The 23,332-nt window shown below is 47.2% G+C and overlaps 5 protein-coding genes across 5 annotated transcripts; 2 read left to right on the top strand and 3 right to left on the bottom strand.

Annotated features, from left to right (window-relative positions):
- Positions 1-6,507: 6,507 nt before the first annotated feature.
- Pmar_PMAR029546 (Mediator of RNA polymerase II transcription subunit, putative) lies at positions 6,508-7,009 on the bottom strand (the record flags this gene model as incomplete). Its single annotated transcript, XM_002773521.1, has 3 exons — positions 6,508-6,731; positions 6,784-6,886; positions 6,932-7,009. The coding sequence occupies 3 exons, from the start codon at positions 7,007-7,009 to the stop codon at positions 6,508-6,510; spliced, it is 405 nt and encodes a 134-aa protein (XP_002773567.1).
- A 1,980-nt stretch (positions 7,010-8,989) lies between these two features.
- On the bottom strand, positions 8,990-12,399 carry Pmar_PMAR029545 (hypothetical protein; the record flags this gene model as incomplete). The annotated part of the gene is made up of 9 exons (XM_002773520.1): positions 12,266-12,399; positions 11,576-11,758; positions 10,888-10,969; positions 10,670-10,845; positions 10,249-10,465; positions 9,940-9,999; positions 9,777-9,888; positions 9,129-9,266; positions 8,990-9,083 (listed from the first exon to the last, which is right to left on the bottom strand). Exons 1-9 carry the CDS (start codon positions 12,371-12,373, stop codon positions 8,990-8,992), a joined length of 1,170 nt encoding a protein of 389 aa, XP_002773566.1. The 5' UTR covers positions 12,374-12,399.
- A 705-nt stretch (positions 12,400-13,104) lies between these two features.
- On the bottom strand, positions 13,105-18,336 carry Pmar_PMAR029544 (retrovirus polyprotein, putative; the record flags this gene model as incomplete). Its single annotated transcript, XM_002773519.1, has 1 exon — positions 13,105-18,336. One exon carries the CDS (start codon positions 18,334-18,336, stop codon positions 13,105-13,107), a length of 5,232 nt encoding a protein of 1,743 aa, XP_002773565.1.
- Positions 18,337-19,044: 708 nt separating this feature from the next.
- Pmar_PMAR029543 (cyclophilin, putative) lies at positions 19,045-20,693 on the top strand (the record flags this gene model as incomplete). The annotated part of the gene is made up of 5 exons (XM_002773518.1): positions 19,045-19,261; positions 19,366-19,467; positions 19,964-20,050; positions 20,098-20,183; positions 20,562-20,693. 5 exons carry the CDS (start codon positions 19,045-19,047, stop codon positions 20,691-20,693), a joined length of 624 nt encoding a protein of 207 aa, XP_002773564.1.
- Positions 20,694-22,589: 1,896 nt separating this feature from the next.
- Pmar_PMAR029542 (ubiquitin, putative) lies at positions 22,590-23,008 on the top strand (the record flags this gene model as incomplete). The annotated part of the gene is made up of 2 exons (XM_002773517.1): positions 22,590-22,695; positions 22,893-23,008. The coding sequence occupies 2 exons, from the start codon at positions 22,590-22,592 to the stop codon at positions 23,006-23,008; spliced, it is 222 nt and encodes a 73-aa protein (XP_002773563.1).
- Between the last annotated feature and the right edge of the window lie 324 nt (positions 23,009-23,332).

The following is a 23,332-nucleotide window of genomic DNA, read 5'->3' as shown; positions in this document are numbered from 1 at the left end:
AGAGATTTCCACTAGCCCATAAAGATGGCATCGCCAGCCTCTTCAGATCGTCAATCTGGCGAATCTTAAGATTAAGACTCTTACCTCCCAACTTGAAACTCAAAGAACGTTTCAGAAGTCTCTTAGTCTCAACTTGAGACTTCCAGACTCTCAAGTGTGAGGAGACTAATCTCGAAATGAGATCAAGCTAGAGCTACAGTATTGGTTCTGAACTAAGCGCCGTTTGGGAAACTTACAGCGAAGAACAGAAGTTGTACGTATTTTTTCCCAAAATCAAATTAAACACAAAGTGAGAAAAATGCTTTAGAACTTCATTAACCGGGGATCGTGCTCACAGGGTTTGTGGCACGCGATTATCTACTTCGGCGAAGAATTCTGATGTATTTATCCGCATTTCCGCGAATTAGGGAGGGGATAAACTGATTGGGCCTCACCGCAATCTCAAATAAGTCCTTGAGGACGTGGGTTAGTGGAACGAACTAACGCCCTTGCTCACCTTGCTCAAAAAAACTAACGTTAGATCATAAATGTTCCCAAATTGAGGGCGAGTCCGAGGGCTTGAGTAAAGTTTACTCAGTAAACTAACCGGTTCTCATCCTTGAGTGAGACTATCTTATCTTAGGTTCTCGAGTTCTTTACCGTTTGAGGGTAGCCGCTGATAAAAGATTTGCACCGTCAATTACCAGTCGACATTCCCAGATTTTGTAAAATCCTTGAGAAAATACATGCATACTGCGATGATCATAATATGATCTATGCGCTATTATAGTCCTTGTTCTCTCATGGTCTCGCATACTGTTGCCGTCATACATGGAGCTGATAAAGATGATTGAATGTCACCCAAAACGCAGGGTTGTCGGAAGTGGAAATTTCGGAAATTTCCGCTTGCGGAAATTTCCGAAATTTCAGACATGAAATGCAACCCGTGGAAATTTCATATTTTAAAGGAAATTTTAGGAAAAAGACGATTAACAGACATTGAACTTATCCCTAGTGCTCCGAAAGCTCCGAAAACAATTATTCAGTTAGACGATATACAAGACATAACGAATTGACCACCGCATACGCGATCAGGACCGATTCACGGAGAGATCGATTGAAATGACGCGCGCCAGTCTGGCGCCGCCAGATGGCATAACCGTTTCACAACATGGTGATTTCATGTGTGCTGGTATACAACATCATGTTCAACATGGTCCATGTTATCAACATGGTATGATATGTTCAATGCTTAGAGTAGCTCTCTAGCAGTCTCTGTTATAGTCAGGATGGAGTTCACTCACATTGATCCGAGTCTACTACACAGATTTGTTGATATATGCCCAAGTTGGATCAGCCGAATGACGACGTGGTCTCCGATGAAAGAGACGTCTTTATCTTTAGCTCAACCCTTTGAAGATTCTTCACGGTTACAGATGAGAGGGTTGCTGATGATAAGATCCAAAATACGTTCATCTGCCGGTGTGGGTGGGATCAGGGGTTCGAAAACTCTACTCGTCGAAGGGATCATGTTCGCCGTGAACACTGGGCCGAATTGGGCCTGGTACCAGTGGTAGCCTACCACCCCCTACCAAGAAGTGTCGAAAACTCCGAAGGTATTCTATGATGGCCTCAACAGCAAGCACCAACAGCGATCCTTTGGGAGGATTCCTCCCCTCAAGTTTGCTCCCAAGATTTCGGACTTCTTGGTTAAGGTGCAAGCTGGAGATCATTTCATAAGAATCTTGTTGCTCTGGCTACGGCTATGAGCTGGAGTCTCAGAGACACTACTTCTAACAGCACCAGTGCGCTCCTAGGCTCGCTTCATCCGGGGTACAACTCACTCACATATGGAGAAGTAAAAAAGATCAGGGCTGATATTTTTAGAGAAACTAGGGAACTCCGTTTGAAGGAGTTTTTCGACAAGATCAAGCAGAGATTTTTAGAGAAACAAGACCTCCGCCGGTACCCGGCGGAGCGAAATTTTTTTTCCACCTTTGAAACAAATTTCATGGAAATTTCCATATGAAATTTCAATTTCAGAAATGGCCTTGCGATTTCCATGAAATCGACAACCCTGGATGACCATGATCGTACGCTCTCGGCCTTCTAAAAGGTATCCATTAATACATTAATTAATTAATAGAGCGACAGCATCAGCTTTCCGGTAAGAAGCGATAACTTGCTTAACGCGTTCGGCGGTCTCATCACCATCACCTATAACCCTCCGCTACAGCGATCCACACGCGAGATTGGTGTAGTACCTCCCACGAGCCTCTTCGCATGCAGCACATTCTCCACATCCCCAGGATGTGCCTGATAAATGGCTCGAGATATGTCCCGGAGGAAGGCTGGTAGGCGAGGATTTTCAGCCGGTATCTGTCATGGAAGGCTACGCACATCATAGAGGCATATTTATTGGTCGTAAACTATTGCCTCTCGCCCCATTCTCATTATTGAGTGCATTCCATCTAATACTATTTTAAGTATTTTTTCCATGTAGCTGATGGAGTGGATTTAACCCCTGGTATTCCACCACAACAATCTTTATCAAGGTAAATCCGAGCCGGAAAGCGATCATTATGTCTGTGTATCAGCTCGCTAAAGAGGTCTTCTAACCATTCGTCACTTGTAGATGGCACGGCAACCACCGATAGGCATGGATTAAAATCGCCCGCTACTCTTAGGGTTTGACCTCCTTGGCCAAGGATCTCCTTCGATCTGGTTTTCTTTTTAAAATGTCGAAGATATCCCTTTTTAGCCGGTGCCCACCCTATGTCGAGGTGTTTCAAGTTGAAACTTTCAACTCGAATATATTGAGACATTATAAACCTTCGGATAAAGGCACCACTATTCCGGTCTGCGATATGGGTTCGCTAGCACATGCTCTTTCACTTCCGGAGATGGACTCGCGAACAGTCGACGAGTTTGCTTTCTGCTTACGAGGATGTGGCACACGACATCAACATGAGTGAAGTGAATTCAGCAAACCAAACCAAATACTTATTTGTTCTTCTTCCTCTCGTTTGCCTCCCGCCAGCGCTCGCGCTTCCTTCGGATCTGCTCGCTCTGGAGAGTTTCTAGTTCTTCTTCACCATCCAAGAGTGGGCACCAAATAACTTGTGTATATTTATCGTTGCCCACTGAAGCTCGGAACTGCTGGTGATGCAACGAGCGTCCTTTGCGAACTAACCATGATTTATACGGTCTTCGGCACTTCGAACATTTACGACCAATTTTGTCTGCAGTGCAGACTCTGCACCCATCAAGGTATCGGACATCAAAACCTTCTTCTCCTCATCCTTTTTGTTTTCTGCAGCAGCATCACGGTAGGGATATAATCCGTGGGTGCTCTCATCGTAGATAGGCTCGTTGAAGCCCTTTCGGAGTATTTTCCCGCAAAACCTACATTTCCGACCCTTGAATTCCCTTGGAGACTGCCGGGGCACTTGACCTTGTGCTCGAGGCTTTATTGCTTGCTGCACAGGGTCTTCGGCTTGGCTGATTCTCATTCGCTTACGCGGCCGAGTCTCTAACGCATGCTCTAGACCATTGGCTGTTATCTCTGCAGGTCCGCTATCCAAAGTCGCGTGCTCGTGAACCACGACCACCGCCTCAGGCGGGAATTTATTCGAAAACCGAGCTGCGAGTGATCTCTCCAGAATCCCGAAAGCTTTCATACTTTTGAGATTGAAGCTTCCAGCCGATCCAGCGAAAGAGCTACGCTTACGGACCGTAAGTTACGGTATCTTGACGGCCACTGCTCTACGTATAAGATGGACGTCGGATGATAAGATATCGGTCTTCTCCCATCGATCTCATGATTCGCACGTTCCTTCGTGAAGTAATCACGAGTATAGAGTTTCAACAGTTCGGCGGCTGTTACCCTGGGGTACTCCAAAGTTTGGATTCCAAACGGAGAGAAGTGAATGCACGTTCCATCGCACCACCGACCTCGTGATCTATGCGGAAGTAACTTGCACTCTGAGCCTTGGTCCGCCATCTCAGGAACTTACGGCGCTCAGTTGCCACGGGTAGAGGATCGGAAGTTCGTCCTTCACAAGGCTCTTCATCGGAGTCAGTACTCTTATCGGAATCAGATTCGCCCGCTGGCTCTTTTGCTTCATCGTCACTGTCGATTTCACCTTCTAGAATGGACCTAAATCCAGCACTCTCCGTGTCGGCGGTTGTGTCATGTTCGTCGTTCATAATCTCATCAAGGATCGCTCCTCTGTGCACTGAGGATGTCCTCCTCGGGTGGTATCTCGTGTGCTGACGCGCAATACTCGAATCCCGCGATCGGAAGAGGTGCATCACGTGCCACCAATCGAAAATCTGCGTACATTTCCCTCGCGACATCTCCCATGAGTTCAATCTCTCTCGGAGTTTGGTAAACATCGGGGACACGCATGCCGAGACGGAGTCTTGCACGACGATTGACCGCATGAATCGTCCATAATAACTTCAGATTGTACAACGAGCGAGACACGCATGTAAGGCTTTTGAGTGCACGATCATAGAGAGAATATACACATTCTACCCTAGATGTACCCCGAAGGGAGCGGAAATGATCCAATTCTATCGAGCTGTTCCGTTATCTGGTCGTCCCTACCTTCATCATGTTTTCTGCGCAATCTTTCAGACAACCGCCCAGCAGATGGATATGCTGATGTTCATAGGTTAACCAGAAGGTTTCGCCCAGTAGCGGTCGGCAGTGCGACCCGAGCGGAGCCGCCATACGTGTTGAGGGCTCACTCTGTCCGGTGAGCTCTTTCAGAGCGCACTCTTCCTCCCACTCAGAGTGGGCCACTCTCGCTTCATCGATTTGTCCACGGAATGGTATGTACGAATGACCCGTTCGACCCTTGAGTCGAGTTCGTTCGGCTCTGGCACCGCTCTTCTGACGGATCTCAATCCCTCCGCTTTGGGGATCCTCCCAGTCATACCCAAGGCGGCCTTGGGTATGACTGGGAGGCCTTGGCAAGGCCTCCCTAGCAGCTCGCAGGGCCCTCTCGTCTTCCAAGTTGCAGATGAAAAAGGCTTTCGACAAATCTTTAGCAAACTTGTTCTTGAGCAAGTGCGACTGGTCAGTAGTTCTCACCATTCTCATTATGCAATGCATCGGATCTAATCGTATATTGACTCCACAAGGGACGTATCTTTGGAGGGTTCCTGAGCCGTCCCTGGATACTGCACAGCATCCAACATCGGTGTACAGCACTGTAGGATGGTCCACTCCTGCTCTCAGATGCCTCCCATATACTTCGGTTAACGCATCTTTAAGATATTCACATCACGTTATGGGAACGATCAATGTCGTAAGGATCATATTGTAGTCTCCAACACACGTCACGGCCTGACCCAGAGTACGAGATTCAATCACGCGTTTGGATATCTTGCGCTGGTAGTCTATGGCAGCCATAGACTACCAGCCATAGTATACGACTGTCGCCAACTGCCGAAGTAGATATGGTTTGTTGCCAGAAGTCGAGTAACATCACTCGCACTACTGAGCTATAACTGAGAGGCCAGATTCATTGTGGTATCGGAGCTCTGGCTCGAGTCTGCCCTGCACGAAGAGATTCTGGAATGATTCAGTCCATCTCTTATCATAAGCCTCCGCACGCCGTTGATATTCTCGTGATAATTGCGAATTGATATACCCTATTCCTTGAGATATGGCCCCACTCGACAAGAGGTAAGTCCTCAATAGCTCGATGAGGCTCAAGTCCAAGCCACGGTAGTCGGGCGGTGAAAGCGATACATTTGATTGATATGTAAGTTGAGTAGTCATCCGAAATGGTTCAGACGATAACTGGCCAAGTCGTCGGGACCCTGACTGAATCACCGAGCTGAGCCTGACAAGCTTCTTGTCAGGCAAGTGCACTTTAGTGCAAGTTCGATTTGCACAAGAAAGTCGAACTTGCACTAAATTTCGTAAGCCTACAAAAACACGACCACTTCCTGAAAAGTCCGCATTCGCTTTTTTAATCGGAGAATCAACCCTGCAAGCCGCTCCTGAAACCAACACCAGCATTTGCCGCTTTGGGTCAACGATGAATTCCTTCGTCTTCAACATGCCTCTTCTCAGCGGAAACGAGGAACTCCTGATAATATCTGATTCACCAGCTCCCATCAAGAGCAGTGGGGAACCGACAACATCAACGATATTATAGTAATGCCTGCGTGCATAATTCCAAGTTGGACTAGGTGCTATAATAGACGTTGTACTACCGAGAATCAGTAATGAGCTATGCCATAGTCAGAACTTGTTTGGAATAACGTGGGATGATAGTTGGAGTAACCTCACATTATGCACCAACTAGAATACAACAGTACGCGAGTGACAGAACGTGATAGGAAGCCCTATATTGTGTCGCTTCACATGAAGCATCTCGTCATGAACAGTATTCAAGCAACGACTTGCCTTTCTGAACCAGTGGGCGTCGCGGCACCATTCAAGACGGGAAAACTACAAATTATAGTCATCAAGCCGTGACCACAACACAGCGCAGAATTGAGGTGTTATTATTCACTTTGAATGATTTCACTCTTCAGCATCTCCTCATCAACTTCATCATTCTGGTTCAACTCTTCTTCCTTCCGCAGCCCCCAAGCACACCACAATTGCTCCTGCAGGACCGCTCGAGCTGCAGTTGGCTCCTTCAATAACTGCTGTCGAACTGATGGGCATTGCAGAATTCTTATCATATCCATGGCACTTGGGTAGACCAACAGGTGGAAGTAGGACGCTGAAAGAAACTTCCATTCTTCACGAAAAGAACCGGACAAAGTCTATGCTACGTTGACGGAGATACTCGAGGTACTTCAAATAATTAAGAAACGCCTCGTCCTGGAAGAAGCCCTCTGACGCGAGCCACATCACGTAGTCGACGTTTAACAGGCACTGAGAAAATATTCAATTATTGTCTCGTCCCAAGTGACCTCCTACTTGGGCGAACTCTGCGTCATTCAGCAGACGAACATGCGGTGGAGGACAGGAAGAAGCATTGGTAACTGGGAGGGGCATCGGCTACGGAGGAGGTAACTTTCTCACCACAAAAAAACACAACCCAACAAGATTATGCAATAATTCGCCATGCACTGCTCAGCTTGAAATTATAGGCGGGGAATAAGTGTTGAAAAGATCAGGCGACGGAGCGAAGCACTCTCCCATGCATCCGGGATTGCTACAGCAACGGAGTCTCGACCGACGAGAAGGAGGAGTTGCCCTCGTGGAAGAGTTGTCATGTTGGGGCTCCGGAGGTCCCAAGTTCGATCCCCAGCTAGAATGCTTTTCCCCGCGAAATTCCCTCACTTCCAGTGCTGCCTTGTTCCACCTGCCCAACACGCCGGCGACCGTCTTGGCCACATAGAGGAACCTCCACAGCAGCGCTAATCGTCGGCTTCGGGCAATCGTCTTGAGAAGTCTGAAAACTCCTAGGAAAAGTCGTAGTAGTTCGGCCGTCGTCACTCTATCGAGACGATGCATACACGGAGAACTACGAACTATTCGAAGGCTGATACTTCTTGTAATAGCAGACGGAATTTCGTGGCGCGTGACGCAATTTGATCGGGTCACAGTTGTTACTATCATTGCTTCTCTGAGAGACCAAGAACGCCCGTGAGAGAAACCAACACGTTTAAACGACAACAGCATGCACCATGTCAGTCTGCACTTAGGTTTCAATCAGTAGTCGATAAATAAGCGGTAACCTCGTCAACCAGCTGTTGCAAAGTCGTGGCAGCCTCCAGCCTCTCTGCTGGGAGTAGTCGTTGCACTGCTACACTGATATCAGCGAGCTCCACTGTAGAGACCTAAGTGGGGCCCAGGAACACTCACGATTTTAGCAGCACTATCACAATTTAAGCGGAAATGTTTTCAAATGGTCAACTACACGTTTTGGTGAAAATATGTGAATTCTGAGGGAATTTTGGAAGAATTCTCGTTGGTTTTTCGTCACTTCAATTTGAATTTGTCTACAAACTCTTATAATTAGCGAGGGAACTGCTGAACTCAGTTGAGGAAGCAAACATATATTCCTCCAACACTGTCCACAACAGTTGTTTTGCAATGATAAATTATCATTGCAAACAATAGCCTAATGCCCTAGTAAGAGCACCATAGTAAAGCAGTAGGCTTATCCCTACATGCAACTCCCTCGCGTATCGTCACCCAACGTAGATGACTCTAGTTTGCCCCCCCCCAGGGGAGTCCCCTGGGAGTTTGCGCGTCTCCACTCACCTTCCTCAGCCTTCCCACTATGCGAGGCAGTTCCCCGTGAAATCCTCCGCATGGTAATAACGGCAACGTTATTTTACCTACACAAACAGCTTCGCTCCGCTAACAAAAAATCCCCACCCGAAGGAAATATAAAACGCCGTTCGTTCAACTCACATGTAGCAATGCAACTCCTTACTGTCACCTCCCCCTGATACCTCCGATTCACATATACACAACAAAGGACCTTCCAAATTTCCTCCACTATCGCTTCCTCGAGCACACCATCACCAAGCAAGTCACAATATACTCGCTCTACTGTAGACCTCAGCGTACGCCCTAGTGGGCACTTCCTCACAGGTGAGCACTTCTCTGCACTATTGTTTCCACCAAGACGACAAAGCAATAGAGTTGCTGTACACCAAGTGATCTTCGCTCCACTAAGTTCAGCACATCGGCAGACCTCGTAAATATCTTTCTCCGTCCCGCACAGTGCCAACTGCCTGTCAAGAGTCTCTGTACTCATACTCGATGCCGCACGCTGAAGAATATCTTCAAATCGATCACATGATCGATTTCCACTCGGTACCAGCCACGCGATGAGAGCACAGTCGTAAGGTAGGGCACTTGCCATACCATCCATCCGCCACTTCACCCAAACAATACCCCCCTCCCAACGCGACACCTCGCCGACTATAAGTATGATACGAGGAACCGAGGGTCGCCCCTCTACTAGAAACAGCAATGCATCAGCGGTTTGTGATGGACTCATAAACGACGACTAGAAGATCAGTCCATTCGGACATAGAATAGCAGATAGGCATGCTTCGTCGCTACCTCTTCAAACGATATGGGCTCCACCACAGAATCAGAACAAAAGTACCTACATGGAATCAACAATACAATACCCATTACACTACACCAGTACCATTGTTCGCCATCAGGAGCATCTCGAGCGACATACGCCACATAATGGCCGCTATCGAGCCGATAGCCCAAGTGCTCCACGACTCCTGTGAGGCGGTAGATCTGCCGACCATCGGGCGTCTCAAGAGTGCGCAAGTGCCTGCGTAGGTGGACATACCCTATCATTATGCAAATCACTTTTTCTAATAGAACTTAGTTAATTATAAGAGTTTATCAACGATATTTGGGAAACATAATGATAATAATGGTGAAAAACCATTGACAACGTTTTAAACTCGAACTTTTACATGCAGTGTATAACGTTTATTGTCATCACCAATATACATTGTTGGAATATATGTTCACTTTCCTCAGCTCAGGAGTTTGCATACGAGTTCGGGTAGAAGTGTTCAGAGTGTGTTGAAATTCCATATTGTCACCAACACATGCAGTTGACCATGTGCATATTTTTTCCGACACTACCAAGACACAGTGTACACGCGAAGATCTTTAACAAAACCACAACGTTTGGTCAGTAAATGAATCGACCTTCCTAACACACCATAGCGATCGAGTGTGTCCGAAATTACTCTTTCTCGGCCCAAGTCTGCTGCTGTGCGCAGCGCGAAGATTTACTGGATTCCTATGAAATCCGCCCCCCCAAACGTACCGATCGAAAGACACGTATGTGGTATCTTTCACGCCAGTGAAGAACTTGTCCCTCCAAATATGAACAATCAGACAAGGAGGCATCGACGATGCTATCTCAGTAATACGAGTACCTAAAGGGGATCAAATTGCGTCACGCGCCACGAAATTCCGTCCACCGTTACAAGAGGTATCAGCCTTGCACTCGTCACAGTGATAGTCGGAAATGACCTCTCGGTTCAGCTCTGAAAAAAGGTCCCATTTTTTATCTCCAATTTCGTGGCGCGTGACGGACGATTCGACTTCAATTCTCATCGGCAACATGCGGTTCGATCGGCGTATTATATAGGAAGCTCCGAGGGTTGGATTTCACATGTAAAACCCGATCGTGGGAGCGCTCTTGAAACTCAGAAAAGGCCTATGGAACATTCCCACGGAGATCCTTTCCCCACACCACATCGGAATAATTCACCCAAACGATTATAGGTGCTTACGAGGACTATAAGTAGCCTTTATAAGCCAATCCAGGTCCGATGAGCTGCTCTGCACTGAAGGTGGTGGTAAAAGTGCCATTTCCACGTTTAATCGTTGGGACAGCTCCTGGCGCATATCCATCCGAGAGGTACTGTCGTTGACTCTAACACATTGCCAGCCAACGTAACCGCTAAGTTGCAGGGCAACCCTTGAGGTCGATGATAGCGATCGAATCACCTGTGAATAGAAAGACCTATTTCGTGGCGCGCGGTAGTGATGAAGATTTTTGTATTATAAACACATTGGAGTAGAGTGCTCTCCGAATTTCGACAATATCGAACAGATTTTCCACCTCCTCCTTCCTCGAGGTACCCAAACGGGCCTAATCCGTATCTTCCATGCTTCAACCTTGGATACCATCCCACTGTATATGCCACTTACCAGGTGTCGTCGTTGCTTGTATGATTCCTCGTCCCACTGGAGGCCCCATTTCTCACTGACATCTTCGCGATGGAGTTCTACCACGACAGGCTCGCCAGGGTGCGGATGCGCGCCGATCTTCAGTCGAAGCATATGGTCAGTAGTATTTATATGGTTAACATAGTTACAGTTATCACCTGAAACCCACCGTTTTAACCCGTGTTAAAACGCTAGCCTACATAAAACAGAATCCTTCAATTTGAATTGGAACATTCTCTGTGTGTCTGGTGGTAAAGCATCCAGTACAGCTTCCAGGAGAACCTACGAGCGGAGCGAAGCTCCTCTGGCCAAAAACCCATCAGACAAATCGATGAATTGATTGAGCCTTATTCACTAAAGGGTTGTGTTGAAATACCCCGCATCTCTATTCTATCGTGGGCCCATGATGTTGATGAAACTGCTGCTTGTTAATACTATCAAGATTCTTCACCCCAATCCCCGAGTGTTGAGTTGCAGTTAACCCCGTCCAACCGGTAACATAGTCTTCAATGGAATTAAATACACTTTTTATACACAATCGATCGAAAGACAACGCGGAACCTTCTAAGTGATTCCGTGACTCTGCGGAGACGCTAAGAGTGTCTTATCATTAACTTTGTAATATTCCCCTACACAGAGAAAAATACCAAATTCGGATCTCATCTCTACCAACCTAGCAGCGACCTCGGATACCCTCCATAGCTGAGTGCAACGGCCAATTCACTCGGTGAAATGCAATTTGCATTTCATTTCATTACTCCTCAATAAAATGCATTATGCAATTCCACAAGAGAATAATAAAATTCAACTAGTACGATAGTAGACAACAAATGTTCTCAATCAAATTGAGCAATTCCATATTCTCTTTAAAAGTAGTTTCCCCTTCACCTGCGAGTCATGCTGTCGATAAGGCTCCCGCATGAGCTCCGGGCAAACCTTCTTGCACTGATCGAAAAACCTTCGGATGTCCGCGGGTCCTGTCGAACCGTCAGACATTTGCTCGAACAGAATCTGCAACGTAGACGTGAGACCACCATTGTGCTGTAGAGAATCTTGGTCCTCAGCGTTTATCTGAAGATACGCATACAGTGAAAGAGCGATGATGATGATGACCAGCACGAAGAGAATCCTTGGACAAGTTCACAATCATTTCAGCGTTGGAATCGACGACTTCAAGAGAAGTCACTGTTTAAAGTCCTCGAATTCGCGATTGGCAGAGTTCGAAAAATCAATAGGCGCGGAAATACACCGAGAAAATCACTGCATCACAATTTTGGTAAAAGTAGAAAATATATTTTCATATATATCTGGTTTGATAATAAAAACTAAATATGATATATGATATAACTATGAATGATTATAAGGTTAACCGTGGATCTATGAAGGCTCGTAGTATACATAATACGATGAAATGCCTAAGTCAACTACATATGAATATTTTGGATTTACAATAATCGATGTTTTTTCGAGCTGCGATGTAAATTTTCGCCTGATTCTTTTTTCGTAAATCACCACAGGAGCGACAAAGCCCAGCAGTTGCGAATGAAAATTTGGAACCTCTCGGGCGGATGTTATTACGATTCTCCTCTCGAAAGGTACCAGAGAACGCAGCCCTTGAGCAGCTGCTATACTGAAACATGCAGAGTAGTTGAAGTTGGTAATACCAGCTGGTGTTATGCTAGGCATTTAATACGGAATAACAGTAGTAGTAGTACAGACAAACCTAATTGGAATCATGATTGAAATAGTCGGGCCCATGCCCACCCTCAAAACGCTACGATGAACTCAAGTTCATTTACTGGTCAACTTCACGTTATAGGGCATACCCTGTAGTCAGCTTTCCTAGTCTATCGTGACGTGTCTTTGGTGATAGACCCTGCGGCTCAGACCGCTCTTACCCTACATCTGCCGAAAAGTGCAAGTCTTTTCGCGCTGAACAGCGGAGCGAAGCAGCTGATTGAGGTCACAACTGTGTAATAGCAGGGGAATGGTTACCTAATTATACTTAACCGATGTAGACTATTTTCATCATAAGCTTACTCGAGGGTTTCTTTTACTCGAGGAAGACACATAGTGTCCTATTGGGACAGCGATCATAGTTGTGTTGGACTGTGGTCGTCGTCAGCTTTGACGGTCATGACACAAGTAGAGTTGTGTTGGATGGAAAAGGGTAGTTCGTAAAAGAACCAACGTTACGGTTATCACCCGTCACGTGACGTAGTGACGTGACGTGGAGTGTTTATGGAGCGTCTCTTGTGAGGGTCACGAAGGGCCCATCACGTCATAGGGAGCGGGCACACGCCCCTCCCCCAAAAAAAGGTTGAGAAAAAGTAAGAGAGCTCGAGAAAACAAGTTATAACAAGATAGCAAAATCTCAAGCTAGCAACTACGAAAACACTGCTAAGCTTTTCTTAATGCTAGTTGTCTACTCCAGCTGCAGCAAGTAGTCGACGCAAGCTTCTCGTTGCACGACCTTGCTTGTCGAGCTTCACTTCATCACCAGTAAGACAGATATCGGCTCTCTTGACCTCAACTTCGACTCTTTCATGATCAGCATTCTTATCATGCCAACGGTCCTTGTCGTCGAGGAAGTAGCGCTGGATGGTGAGAATATCGCCATCCTCCTCTACGACCTTGCCTAGATCAATGTAGGTAGTATCGTCTTCTCCATAGGTTCTGAAGCCTACCAGTTTACCAGTCGAAGGAGGTGATGAACGTAACCCTTGAGCCGAAGGAAGATCCAAGTCGCCATAACTTCTGACCACGTCCAGTGATGGAGCCTTGAAGAGTTGCCAGATCGGTACGCTCTTCTCGTCTTCCGCTCTCTGTCCTGCTTTCTTGATTGTCGCCATTGTTCCCTCGTCGTTGATGTTGCTCACTGTGTAGGGACCAAGGACACGTCGTTTGTGGAGGCCATCAACGATCACGCGGAAGGTGGTATCGCCCGCGCCGACGGGGTCTTCCCGAACATCGCCAATCATGTTTGTAACCCTTTTCTCGGCGAGGATATTCTTCCACCGGCGATGTATGGTCTGGACTTTGTCAGTGAGGGCCTTAAAGAAGTCCGAGTCGATAGTCGACGATGTCTGATCAGTGAAGTCTTCCAGTAAGACGTCCAGGCAGTCTTTAGTTCGTGCTCCATACACCACCATCTCAGGCGTTATATCTTCGTCGTACCGAGGAGAAGTATTGTGAACTCGAGAGATCCATTCCAGTCCCTCGAATACCATACTGACTGGGACGTGGGCGGTAAGTTTGCGTATGCCACTCTTGAGGAACTTCACAGCGTTCTCTACCGCTCCTTGTGCTTCAGGGTGGTATCCTGCTCCTGTGGTGTGAGTCACACCGAAGGATTTCCAGAGGGCTGTACTTATTTCCGAGACGAAGGCTTTACCTTGATCTGAGTGTAGTCGTACGGGTAGACCATACCGCAGTGCCCATGATAGAACGCCTTCTATTGTAGATCGAGAAGTTTGGTCCTTGCATAGCTTCAACTCCAGCCAACCAGAAAACGGGTCGAGAAGAAGGAGAATGCTGGGAGAAGTCCAAGGTCCACCAGGAGCATCGACGGTGACGCCATGGAATGGTCCAGCGAAGTCAATCATGAGCGTCGAGAACCTTTCACCGATGCGATGGGATTGGCGACCACCCAGAGGTAGAATACGTAGAGACTCACGTCTACAGACGAAACATTGAGCGACGAAGGCACGAACGTCTTTCTTCAGGCTTGGCCACCACACCAGAGCGCGGAGTCGCGAGAGCATAGAGGTAGCTGGATAGTGATGACGATGTGCCAGAGCCATGAAGACGGTTCGGAGTCTACCACTCCAAGGCCCCTTCTCACTCGGGATATATAGGCGGTCCACTTGCTCGATGTCCCTGAAGTACAGGTTGCCTTCGTAAGCATGGAAGTACTTGTTATTCGTGCGCTCCTTCTGAGTTTGTTGATCCACAGGTAAGATCAGCCTTCGTAACTCTAGACCTCGCCACTTGGTGTCGTCTTCTCCTAGGACGGCTCGACATTTATTCTTGAAACCAGAGGTAGGTAGGCTGCAAGTTGAATCGTCCTGAGTGTCCACCGTGTCAGTTGGCGATGATCGATCGATAAGGAAAACACCAGGGCTCTTCTCGGCGTCGGCCACCGGAGTGGGGAAGATCACGGTCGAAGGGAAGCGAGAGAGTGAGTCGGCTCGTTGATTCTCTGTCCCCTTGACGTGAGAAGTAATCAAATTGATACCACGGACTTGTAAGATCTCTTGGGCTTCGTGGTACTGGTTGAGGAGTCGTCCAAGTGCTAGCTTGTCGAAACCTTTGACCTTCGAGATGTTGCTGTTGCACCACGCGACAGCAGAGCCATTGTCGGAGCTGAGACTGACGTTCTTCACTTTCAGGCCCAACTCCACCAAGCGAACGATCTTCTTCAAGAGGTCTACGATGGCGAACATCTCCCTCCTATTGCAGTGCCATCTCAAGGTCGTGGGAAAGGTACGGGTCTTCTCGCCAACCAGAGCATCGTTATCGGTCTTGATCGTCCACCCAAAGCCAACATCAGAGGCGTCCGCTTGTGCATACAGAGTATCAACTTGTCCCCATGAGGTATGGCGACATGGGTTGGATAATGAGCGTATCTGATCAAGAAGTTGTTTGAGTATCGCACGGTCACCTTCAGATGTTGGGATAGTTTTATCCCAGGTTGGGAGGTCGATCGCATGACCGTATGAGCCAGCCCAAGACCTCAGTTGGTTAAGGATGAGCTCACGTTCGGGATGGAATCCCAAGGGGTCGAGAACGAGACCACAAACTCGGAAAAGAGAACGCTTGGTAAGCTTCGTCGGGTCCGAGAAGAGCTTGTTGATTTCGGAGTTCCAGAGTTCGTCAGGTATAGACGGACAAGAGACTGAGAGTTGGCCCTCGTCGTACCACCAATTGAGACCAAGGTGCTTGTCGGGGACTGTCCCAATGTCCGCTGATTTGTCGGAGGGGAAAACCATGCCGAACCTGCCACCAATCTCGTCGAGCAGCTCATCAACAACATCGACGAGTTGTTTATGGTGACTTGCGAGAGTGAAATCATCATAGTAGGCAACCAATAGCAGTCCTTCGACATAACAGCACAGTTCTTCAGGTGCAAGGATGGGAGGAGATTCGTTGGTCAAGGCCTTGATGACTGCCCGTATGAGATAAGTGGTGAAGCTTTCAAGGGCCAAGGGCCCGAACCGAAGCCCGAATACCACCCTCCGAGACCGGTACTTCCTTCCCCCGGTCTGGAGGGGGACCTCTCTCCATGGAGGTAGGTGTAACCTATAAAAGGCCTTCGATATATCTTTAAATTTTAGGTGCCTTGGAGAAAAGGCCATGAGCACCGTGGCGCATTCTCCCATAGAGAAGCCGTGGTAGGAGGCATGAGGGAGAGAGAGGTTCCTCAGCCTACAGTCCGCACAGGGACGGACTGGATGACCAACATGAGCCGGTTGCTCAACTGGGAATACCGTGATGTACTCCCCTATAGAACTGGGAGACTCTACATCTTGTTGAGGAGCCCACCAGCCCCGAGCCAGATAGCGGTTGATCTCGGTGTCGAAGCTTTGTCGGGATCCTTCTTTCAGGCGTCGTAGGAGACCTTGAGAGAAATCGCGATTCTTCGAATGCTTGGTTTGAACGACAGCATCGGGTGGGTCCAGCCAGTCAAACTCAAACACGTGAGTTTGTGACGGGCAATCCTCTTCAGGTTGTTGGTCAGGCAAGAGGGCACGTGCCCTGCACCGATAATGACAGTTCCCCCGAACTGGCCGCCAAGTTTCGAGCTCGTCCAACATGAAAGCCACGCCTCTTGCAACCATGGTCTCCATGGAGTCCTGTAGACGAGGTTTGACCACTGGGGTAGGCGAAGTGAGTTTTTTCAAGGATTCTGCTGTTGGACCGGTGGTAGGCTCAGACCTGATGATTCCTTCAAGATCCTCATGGGCTGCAAGTAGTTCTCCTTGGTGAGCAAGATAGTCAACCCATGTTTGGTCCGAGTCGTCCTTGTTCTCATCAACATTTACGAGTCGATACCCAAGGTCATGAAGAGTTTTCTGGCCGATGAGGAGATCGAAGTTGACCGGTAGGAGATGCGCATCAACGATGTAGAAGTCAGCCTTAATCACGTTTCCTTGTGCCAGGAGTCGAATTTCTGCCATGCGCTTCAAGGTTACTTGCCCGCCGACGGAGTCAACAGAGAAACCATCGTGAAGGTCGATAAGTTTGAAGCGGAAATTCGGTAGGACAGAGGAAGACACCAGATTGATACTAGAGCATGTATCGAGGCCTGCTTTCAGGGTTTTGCTCTCTGAGCTAGAGCTCTCCCCGAGGAGTACTTTCACATCACCACAAGTCAGACCATTACCATCACCCAATATGTAGGTTTGTCCATTGCGGGTTCGCTTGGCGTCATCAACCTTGCTCTCAGATATCGGAGATTCGGTCTTGACCTCCACGGGCTTGGACTTCAACAAGGGACAGTCTCTCTTCCAGTGCTTGAGGTCACCACAGTTATGACAGCCTTTGGACTTGGGCTTGATGGATTGGTCTTTTGCTTTGGCATCCCTGTCTTGTTTTTGGCTTGGAGCGTTCTTGTCAACAACAGGACCAGAGGTAGGTTTAGGAGTAGACGTCTCCTCACGACTCTTCAGTTTGCTCGCATTAGGTCTCCTGCTCCACAGAGGCTCCAGTGCAGCTCCCAAAACATCGTCCACGGTGAGTGGAGCATGGCACTCGGCTATGGATTTCAGTTTGTCTTGGAAGGTTTTTAACTCGCGGGAGGATCGGAGCTTGGGGAGATGTTGTTCACGAGTCACTTCACTCTCTCTGAAGTAGGCATAGCAATCGGTGAGACACTTTATCAGTTTGTCCCTCCTGACTGTCCATGCTATCGCAGGTTCAAGCTGTGAGTGGAGGGCTTGCTCATGCGAGAGGAACTCACTCCACGTTTGACCAGTCTTGGGCAGTATCGTGCACCACTTGCGCAATGTCGTTGCGGGATGAATATCCCTGAATGGAGCAGAGATCTCAGTCTGCACAGCCTCTAGAACCTCAGAGCAAGACTCCAACCAAGACCTGAGAGCTTTTGCAGTTCTCTCTTGATCATTTGGGGTACCTTTGTCGTCCGAGATGGGGATGTTCGTCCAGGCCGTAAGTGCTTTCCTGTTGTTCATACAATGTTCTTGAACAACCAGACCTATGTTGGGGGGAGCAACATAAGCAAGGAGCATAAGGGTCATAGGAGCCAGCAGGTGAGCCAAGGAAGAGCAAGATCTGATCTTCAACCATTTTCCTTCAGTCCACTCGTCAGGCTTTGTCAACCGAGACAGATCCCAACGGGATATAAAACGACCAAGAGTGAACACCTGTTTGCCATCTGGGCATAGTAGAGATAGACCTTTAACCTGTGTATAGAGCGTAAAACGACCAAAGCCAAGGAGAGTGGTAACCAAAGTAGCAGGGTCAGCAAGCTTCCTCAAGGGCTTCTCATCTAACAAGTCCGGGAGCTTAGTCTCGTTCTGAGCCACCTCTTGAAGGGTCTCCTCAAGAAAGAGGAAACGATTCTCGAATGGTTTCTCGGATGATGCACCATGTGTTGGACTGTGGTCGTCGTCAGCTTTGACGGTCATGACACAAGTAGAGTTGTGTTGGATGGAAAAGGGTAGTTCGTAAAAGAACCAACGTTACGGTTATCACCCGTCACGTGACGTAGTGACGTGACGTGGAGTGTTTATGGAGCGTCTCTTGTGAGGGTCACGAATGGCCCATCACGTCATAGGGAGCGGGCACATAGTGGTGATGCACTAGCACCTCCCAACTGGTTTTGGAAAACTTTTGGTTGCAGAAATGTCAGCGGACAACACAGTAGTCTTTCTGGATATCGACATCGATACGGAGGAGAGCGGTCGGACTGCATATGCTAGAGGGGTCGACTTCGTGTCTCAGTGCAACCTCAAGTAATTAACGGAGGCTCTAACCGGGCCTGTTTTGTATCTTGTATGGTCCAACCTAAGATACGGTCTGAGCAGTCCGGATATCACCAAACTTGGCGGGTCAGAAGTAGCACGACTACCTGAGCTGTAATATGGTCAACCATGCGCTGTGGTATGGGAAAACATGCACATGGTCAACCACATATGTTGGTGACAATATGAAAATTCTGAGGAATTTCGGGAAATTCTCATTGGTTTCTGTATATTTCTACCCTAGTTCGTATGTACTGAACTTTTATATTTAGTGAGGAAACTCCCAAACTCAACTGAGGGAAACGAACGTATACTTTATTGATCAATGGTGATTGCGATTTTCCTATTACATACAAAAGTAGAACATAGCCTATGCAGACTATTCCGTATGCCTTCCTGTACACTATCAGCGTACCTTATCCCTTCCATAGATATCTATCCGACTATGAGTGGTCGCAGAAAGGTTCGGCCATTTTCAAGAGGCCTGTAGATCGAGTAACGATAGAGCTCTTGGACACTACCTCCCCTCTAGCAGTGGACAACTTCAAGCATCTCATCAAAGGCGACAAGGGTGTTTCTAGGAATTCCGGTAGTAGTAGTAGTAGTAGTAGTAGTAGTAGTAGTAGTAGTAGTAGTAGTAGTAGTAGTAGTAGTGCATTTTGCTGCTCTCATCTCGGCTGACCCTCAACTCAGGTAAAAGACTTTCGTACATTGGTTGTCCATTCCACAGAGTAGTGAAGGACTTCGTCGCTCAGACGGGGGACATTGTCACTGGCACCGGCGCTGGCGGCGAAAGTGGGATAGTACTGGGAGGGGGAATAGGAAGGCTCAAGTCACACTTGAACCGTGTGGCTTGACCTATCATCTATTGGGGATATATATGATAAAATGATTTCTATCGATTGCGTGTGTTAATGTATAATACATGCCCTCATACCATATATAGTATAACATGGTATTATAATAGATATAAATATAATCAGAATATATAGTAAAGTAGACATGTTTATCTTATATCTTATCTATATATTCGTACTATCAAGAAAAAAAAGAAAAAAAAAGATAAAAAAGGACTATTCATTTGTTTTTTTTTCACGCGACAATGAAGGTCTCTACTATTCGTTGATACTATGGGTCCGCTGATTTTCGTTGATCTTATGTTACCTTGATCGATTATACCCAGTCATAGAATCAGTCCTAGAGTTATCAGCACTGATAGTATCTTGATGTTAAGATGGATATTAGAGAGTCCAGGTGTAGCACACAGGGGATGTTGACGAGGCTAGTCAAGGTAGTTACGGTAAGAAGTTCAAGGATGATGTTGCCGGGCTGAAGATGCGGCACGATGGAGCGGGTGTGATCGGGATGTGCAATACGGGTAGATATAGGATAGGTCAGCGAAGAGATCATGAGTGTTGTTTTTAGGGAAGAACTCCAATACTTCGCAGTTTTATATAACGTTTGAGGCGACGCCGCAGTTGAATGGCAAACACGTGGTTTTTGGAAGAGTGGTAATAGGGTTGGCCATAACACGATACCACACCATTTCCAAATCTATTAAATAACTCCCCCGGTGGGAGCTATTGGATCTCAATCAACTCTAGTGAGTTGAAGCTCGATCGCGTGGACGGGAGTTTACTATTTCGGTTAGGCTTGTTTGAGTCCCGTAATTGGCAGGATATATTCAATCAGATGTGGCGATGGTGTGGTATCGGAATTAACCTTGAAAAAAGCTTGCTGTATTCGCATGTTAGTAGTGAGTAGAATCGTGTCTGCATACTGATTAACAGAGTGGGGGCCCCATCATGTGTGACGCTGAATAGTAGCACTAAGCGTTTCTAAGGTTGCTCCTCGTAGAAGTCAATCTGCAAGAGTGAAAGTCGACTTAGGTTGCCGGTATGGAAGTGATAGAACGCCTTAACGTGGAATGCGCTGCTGATGATGATGAAGGCAAGCCTCGAGTTCCCGCTGTAATAGCAGATTGTGGAATCGTAAGTGAGGGCAAGAGTGGTAAGAAATGAGAAGTTTCTGTTGTGGTGACTTCCCCTTGAGTTACTACGGGATTGGACAGCAGTGAAATTCCGAATTTATGTCGAAACTAGATTCTAAGTTGACTTGAAATTACCCGAAAATTCGGCGCACCTGGCATAGTGAACAAGTTATCTCTACTCTGGTTGCAGTACATGTTCATAGTAATCATTTGCATTATATCTGCTATATAGTTTCAGATCGATTATCAATACTATCAAATTGTCACGCACTGTACACTGCGTGATAAGTCATAAGGCTGGCGTCTCTCTGGGAGCTCCTTTAACCCCTTCTGTTGATCGACAGAAACCCATGGAAGGATTCGCCGTCAGGGGTGCATTTCTTACATGGTATAGAGTGTGGAATCAAGTGCACATGATCAACTACATGTGCTGGTGACAATATGAAAATTGGGAGAAAATTCTTGGGAATTCTTGTTGGTTTGTCTACACTCCTACCCGATTTCGTATGTAAACTTCCAGAAGTAGTGAGGAAAACGCTCAACTGAGGACAACGAACAGATATTCTAACACTGGCATTGCGACAGTTGAGAGTGTAACAGTGGTGATTGACTTCACATCTACATCATCATCATCGGGAGTTGCTTTTAGCTTCACTACAGTAGCCTAAGGAAAGTAGTATCTCGGAGTCGCTCGAAGGTATCACGGAGAGCAGATAAGGGCATCTCTATTTAGCCTGTGTCGGTTTTGTGTCGACTTTCCTAAATTCAGTACCATTCTATTGCGACTACCTCAGCTCAGCGTACGACTTGGGTTGCTCGTCGCTGCATAGTTATTCCACCACATGCCCTCCACTGCTGCCTTGAAGACGTCCCTGTTGTTCACACTATACGGTTTGGTGAGCATCAGTTTGACTCTAGTGAACAAAACCCTCGCGGTGTCTTACCCCTATCCATGGTCAACCGTGTTGGTTCAAAACACAGGGGCGTTGCTGTGCACGATAGTCCTCGTCGCGAGCCGTCTGCAAGGCGTTCGTTCGGTACGGCGATCTCATCTTTTGCCGGCCCTCGTAAATGCCATATGGATGGTCGTGGTGATTTGGTCGAGCCTGAGAGCTCTTCGGGTTATACCAGTGCCGATCTACGTCGTTGCTTGCAATGCTCGGCCGGCATGCACTGCCGTTTTGGAGTTTTTGATCCTAAGGAAAACCATAAGTGTGGACCGAGTTGCAGCACTGATCGTTATAATCGTCGGCTACATCGTAGCTACTATGAACGATTTAGCATGGGAAAACGAGGGAATCGGCTATGCATTTTTGTACACATTTTTAGTAGGAGGACTAAGTGTTTATGAACATGCTATAATGTGTCGACTGAAAAAAGAGCAAACACCTGTGGGTCTCAACCTCTACCGTTTGACCTTGTCGCTGCCCTTCCTCGCTCTCGTGATTGGTATCACCGATGAGGTTTCAATGGTGAACTCCTCTGTGATGGAGAGAAGTGGTAGTCTCCTCATCGGTAGTTCAGTGTTATGCTTGGCAATCGGTGTTCTAATGTTCGAATTGCAACTGAGGGCTTCGGCTACGTCCATGCAAGTGTTCAACACAGTGGCTAAGTTTCTGACCACAGTAGTCTCTTTGGTCACCCATCCTGCTGACATACCATCCTCTGCTTGGATCGGTTATTTCCTGTGCGCGGCAGGATTCCTCTTGTATTCGTTTGGAATACCATGGCGAAGACGGTCACGCGATAAGGAACCTCTTGAATTCGATCGACTATTTGAAATGAAGACCAGAGATTCTCAGTGAACCATATTGTGGGTTTCATGATTCCGTTGTAAAATCACTACTGAGCGTGCTGTATGTTGCCGTTTTGTTGGAGTTATTGGAGCTGTTGTGAAAGGCTGAATTCAGTTGTTCATTTCTACGCTATGATTGAGGTAGTCTGCAACGACCGTCTGGGGAAGAAGATAAGAGTAAAGTGCAATCCGGATGATACCATTGGTGATCTCAAGAAGCTGCTAGCAGCACAAATAGGTTGGTTTTAGTATTAACTTAGGGCGCACCAGGGAGAGTATGCACACATTCAATCACGTGTCGGTGACATGAAAAAATTTCAAAGGAATTTGATGAAGCCATTATTGGTTTCTGTGCACTTCTATCCGAATTTGTACGTAGTTTTCTATCATCGATGAGTTGAGGAAAGCGAACATATTCCAACATTGCTCTCACAGGTACTCGACCAGAGAAGATCAGGATTCAAAAATGGTACAATGTGTATAAGGATCACATCACATTGGCTGATTATGAGATTCACGATGGGATGGGCCTGGAGCTATACTACAACTAAAAACGTATCGATTTCTACACTGTGCACCTCTTTTGTGTTGAACCAGTGGGGCACGAAGATATGTCCAGCCTCTTGAACGTTGTATCAATGCGCATGCTAACTTGTACAGCAGAGCTGCGCGTGTTGTGACGGACTTTCGGGTGAAATTTCTTCGAACTCGAATCGCAGAGTCGTTTCACGCGATTGTACACTTCCCCCCTGCACTGGGCGGACAAATACCTTATGAAGAGGCTGCAGAGCCAACGTCCAAGGCACTAATATCTGTAAGCCCAGACATCGACGGCTCCCTCATTCAGTATGTTGAACTCGAGGGTCAATTCTTGT

Source organism: Perkinsus marinus (assembly GCF_000006405.1).
Source record: "Perkinsus marinus ATCC 50983 genomic scaffold scf_1104296958776, whole genome shotgun sequence".
In the NCBI taxonomy this organism is placed as follows: domain Eukaryota; phylum Perkinsozoa; order Perkinsida; family Perkinsidae; genus Perkinsus; species Perkinsus marinus.
Note: the sequence above shows the minus strand (reverse complement) of the source record. Positions and strands in the feature narration are given on the sequence as shown.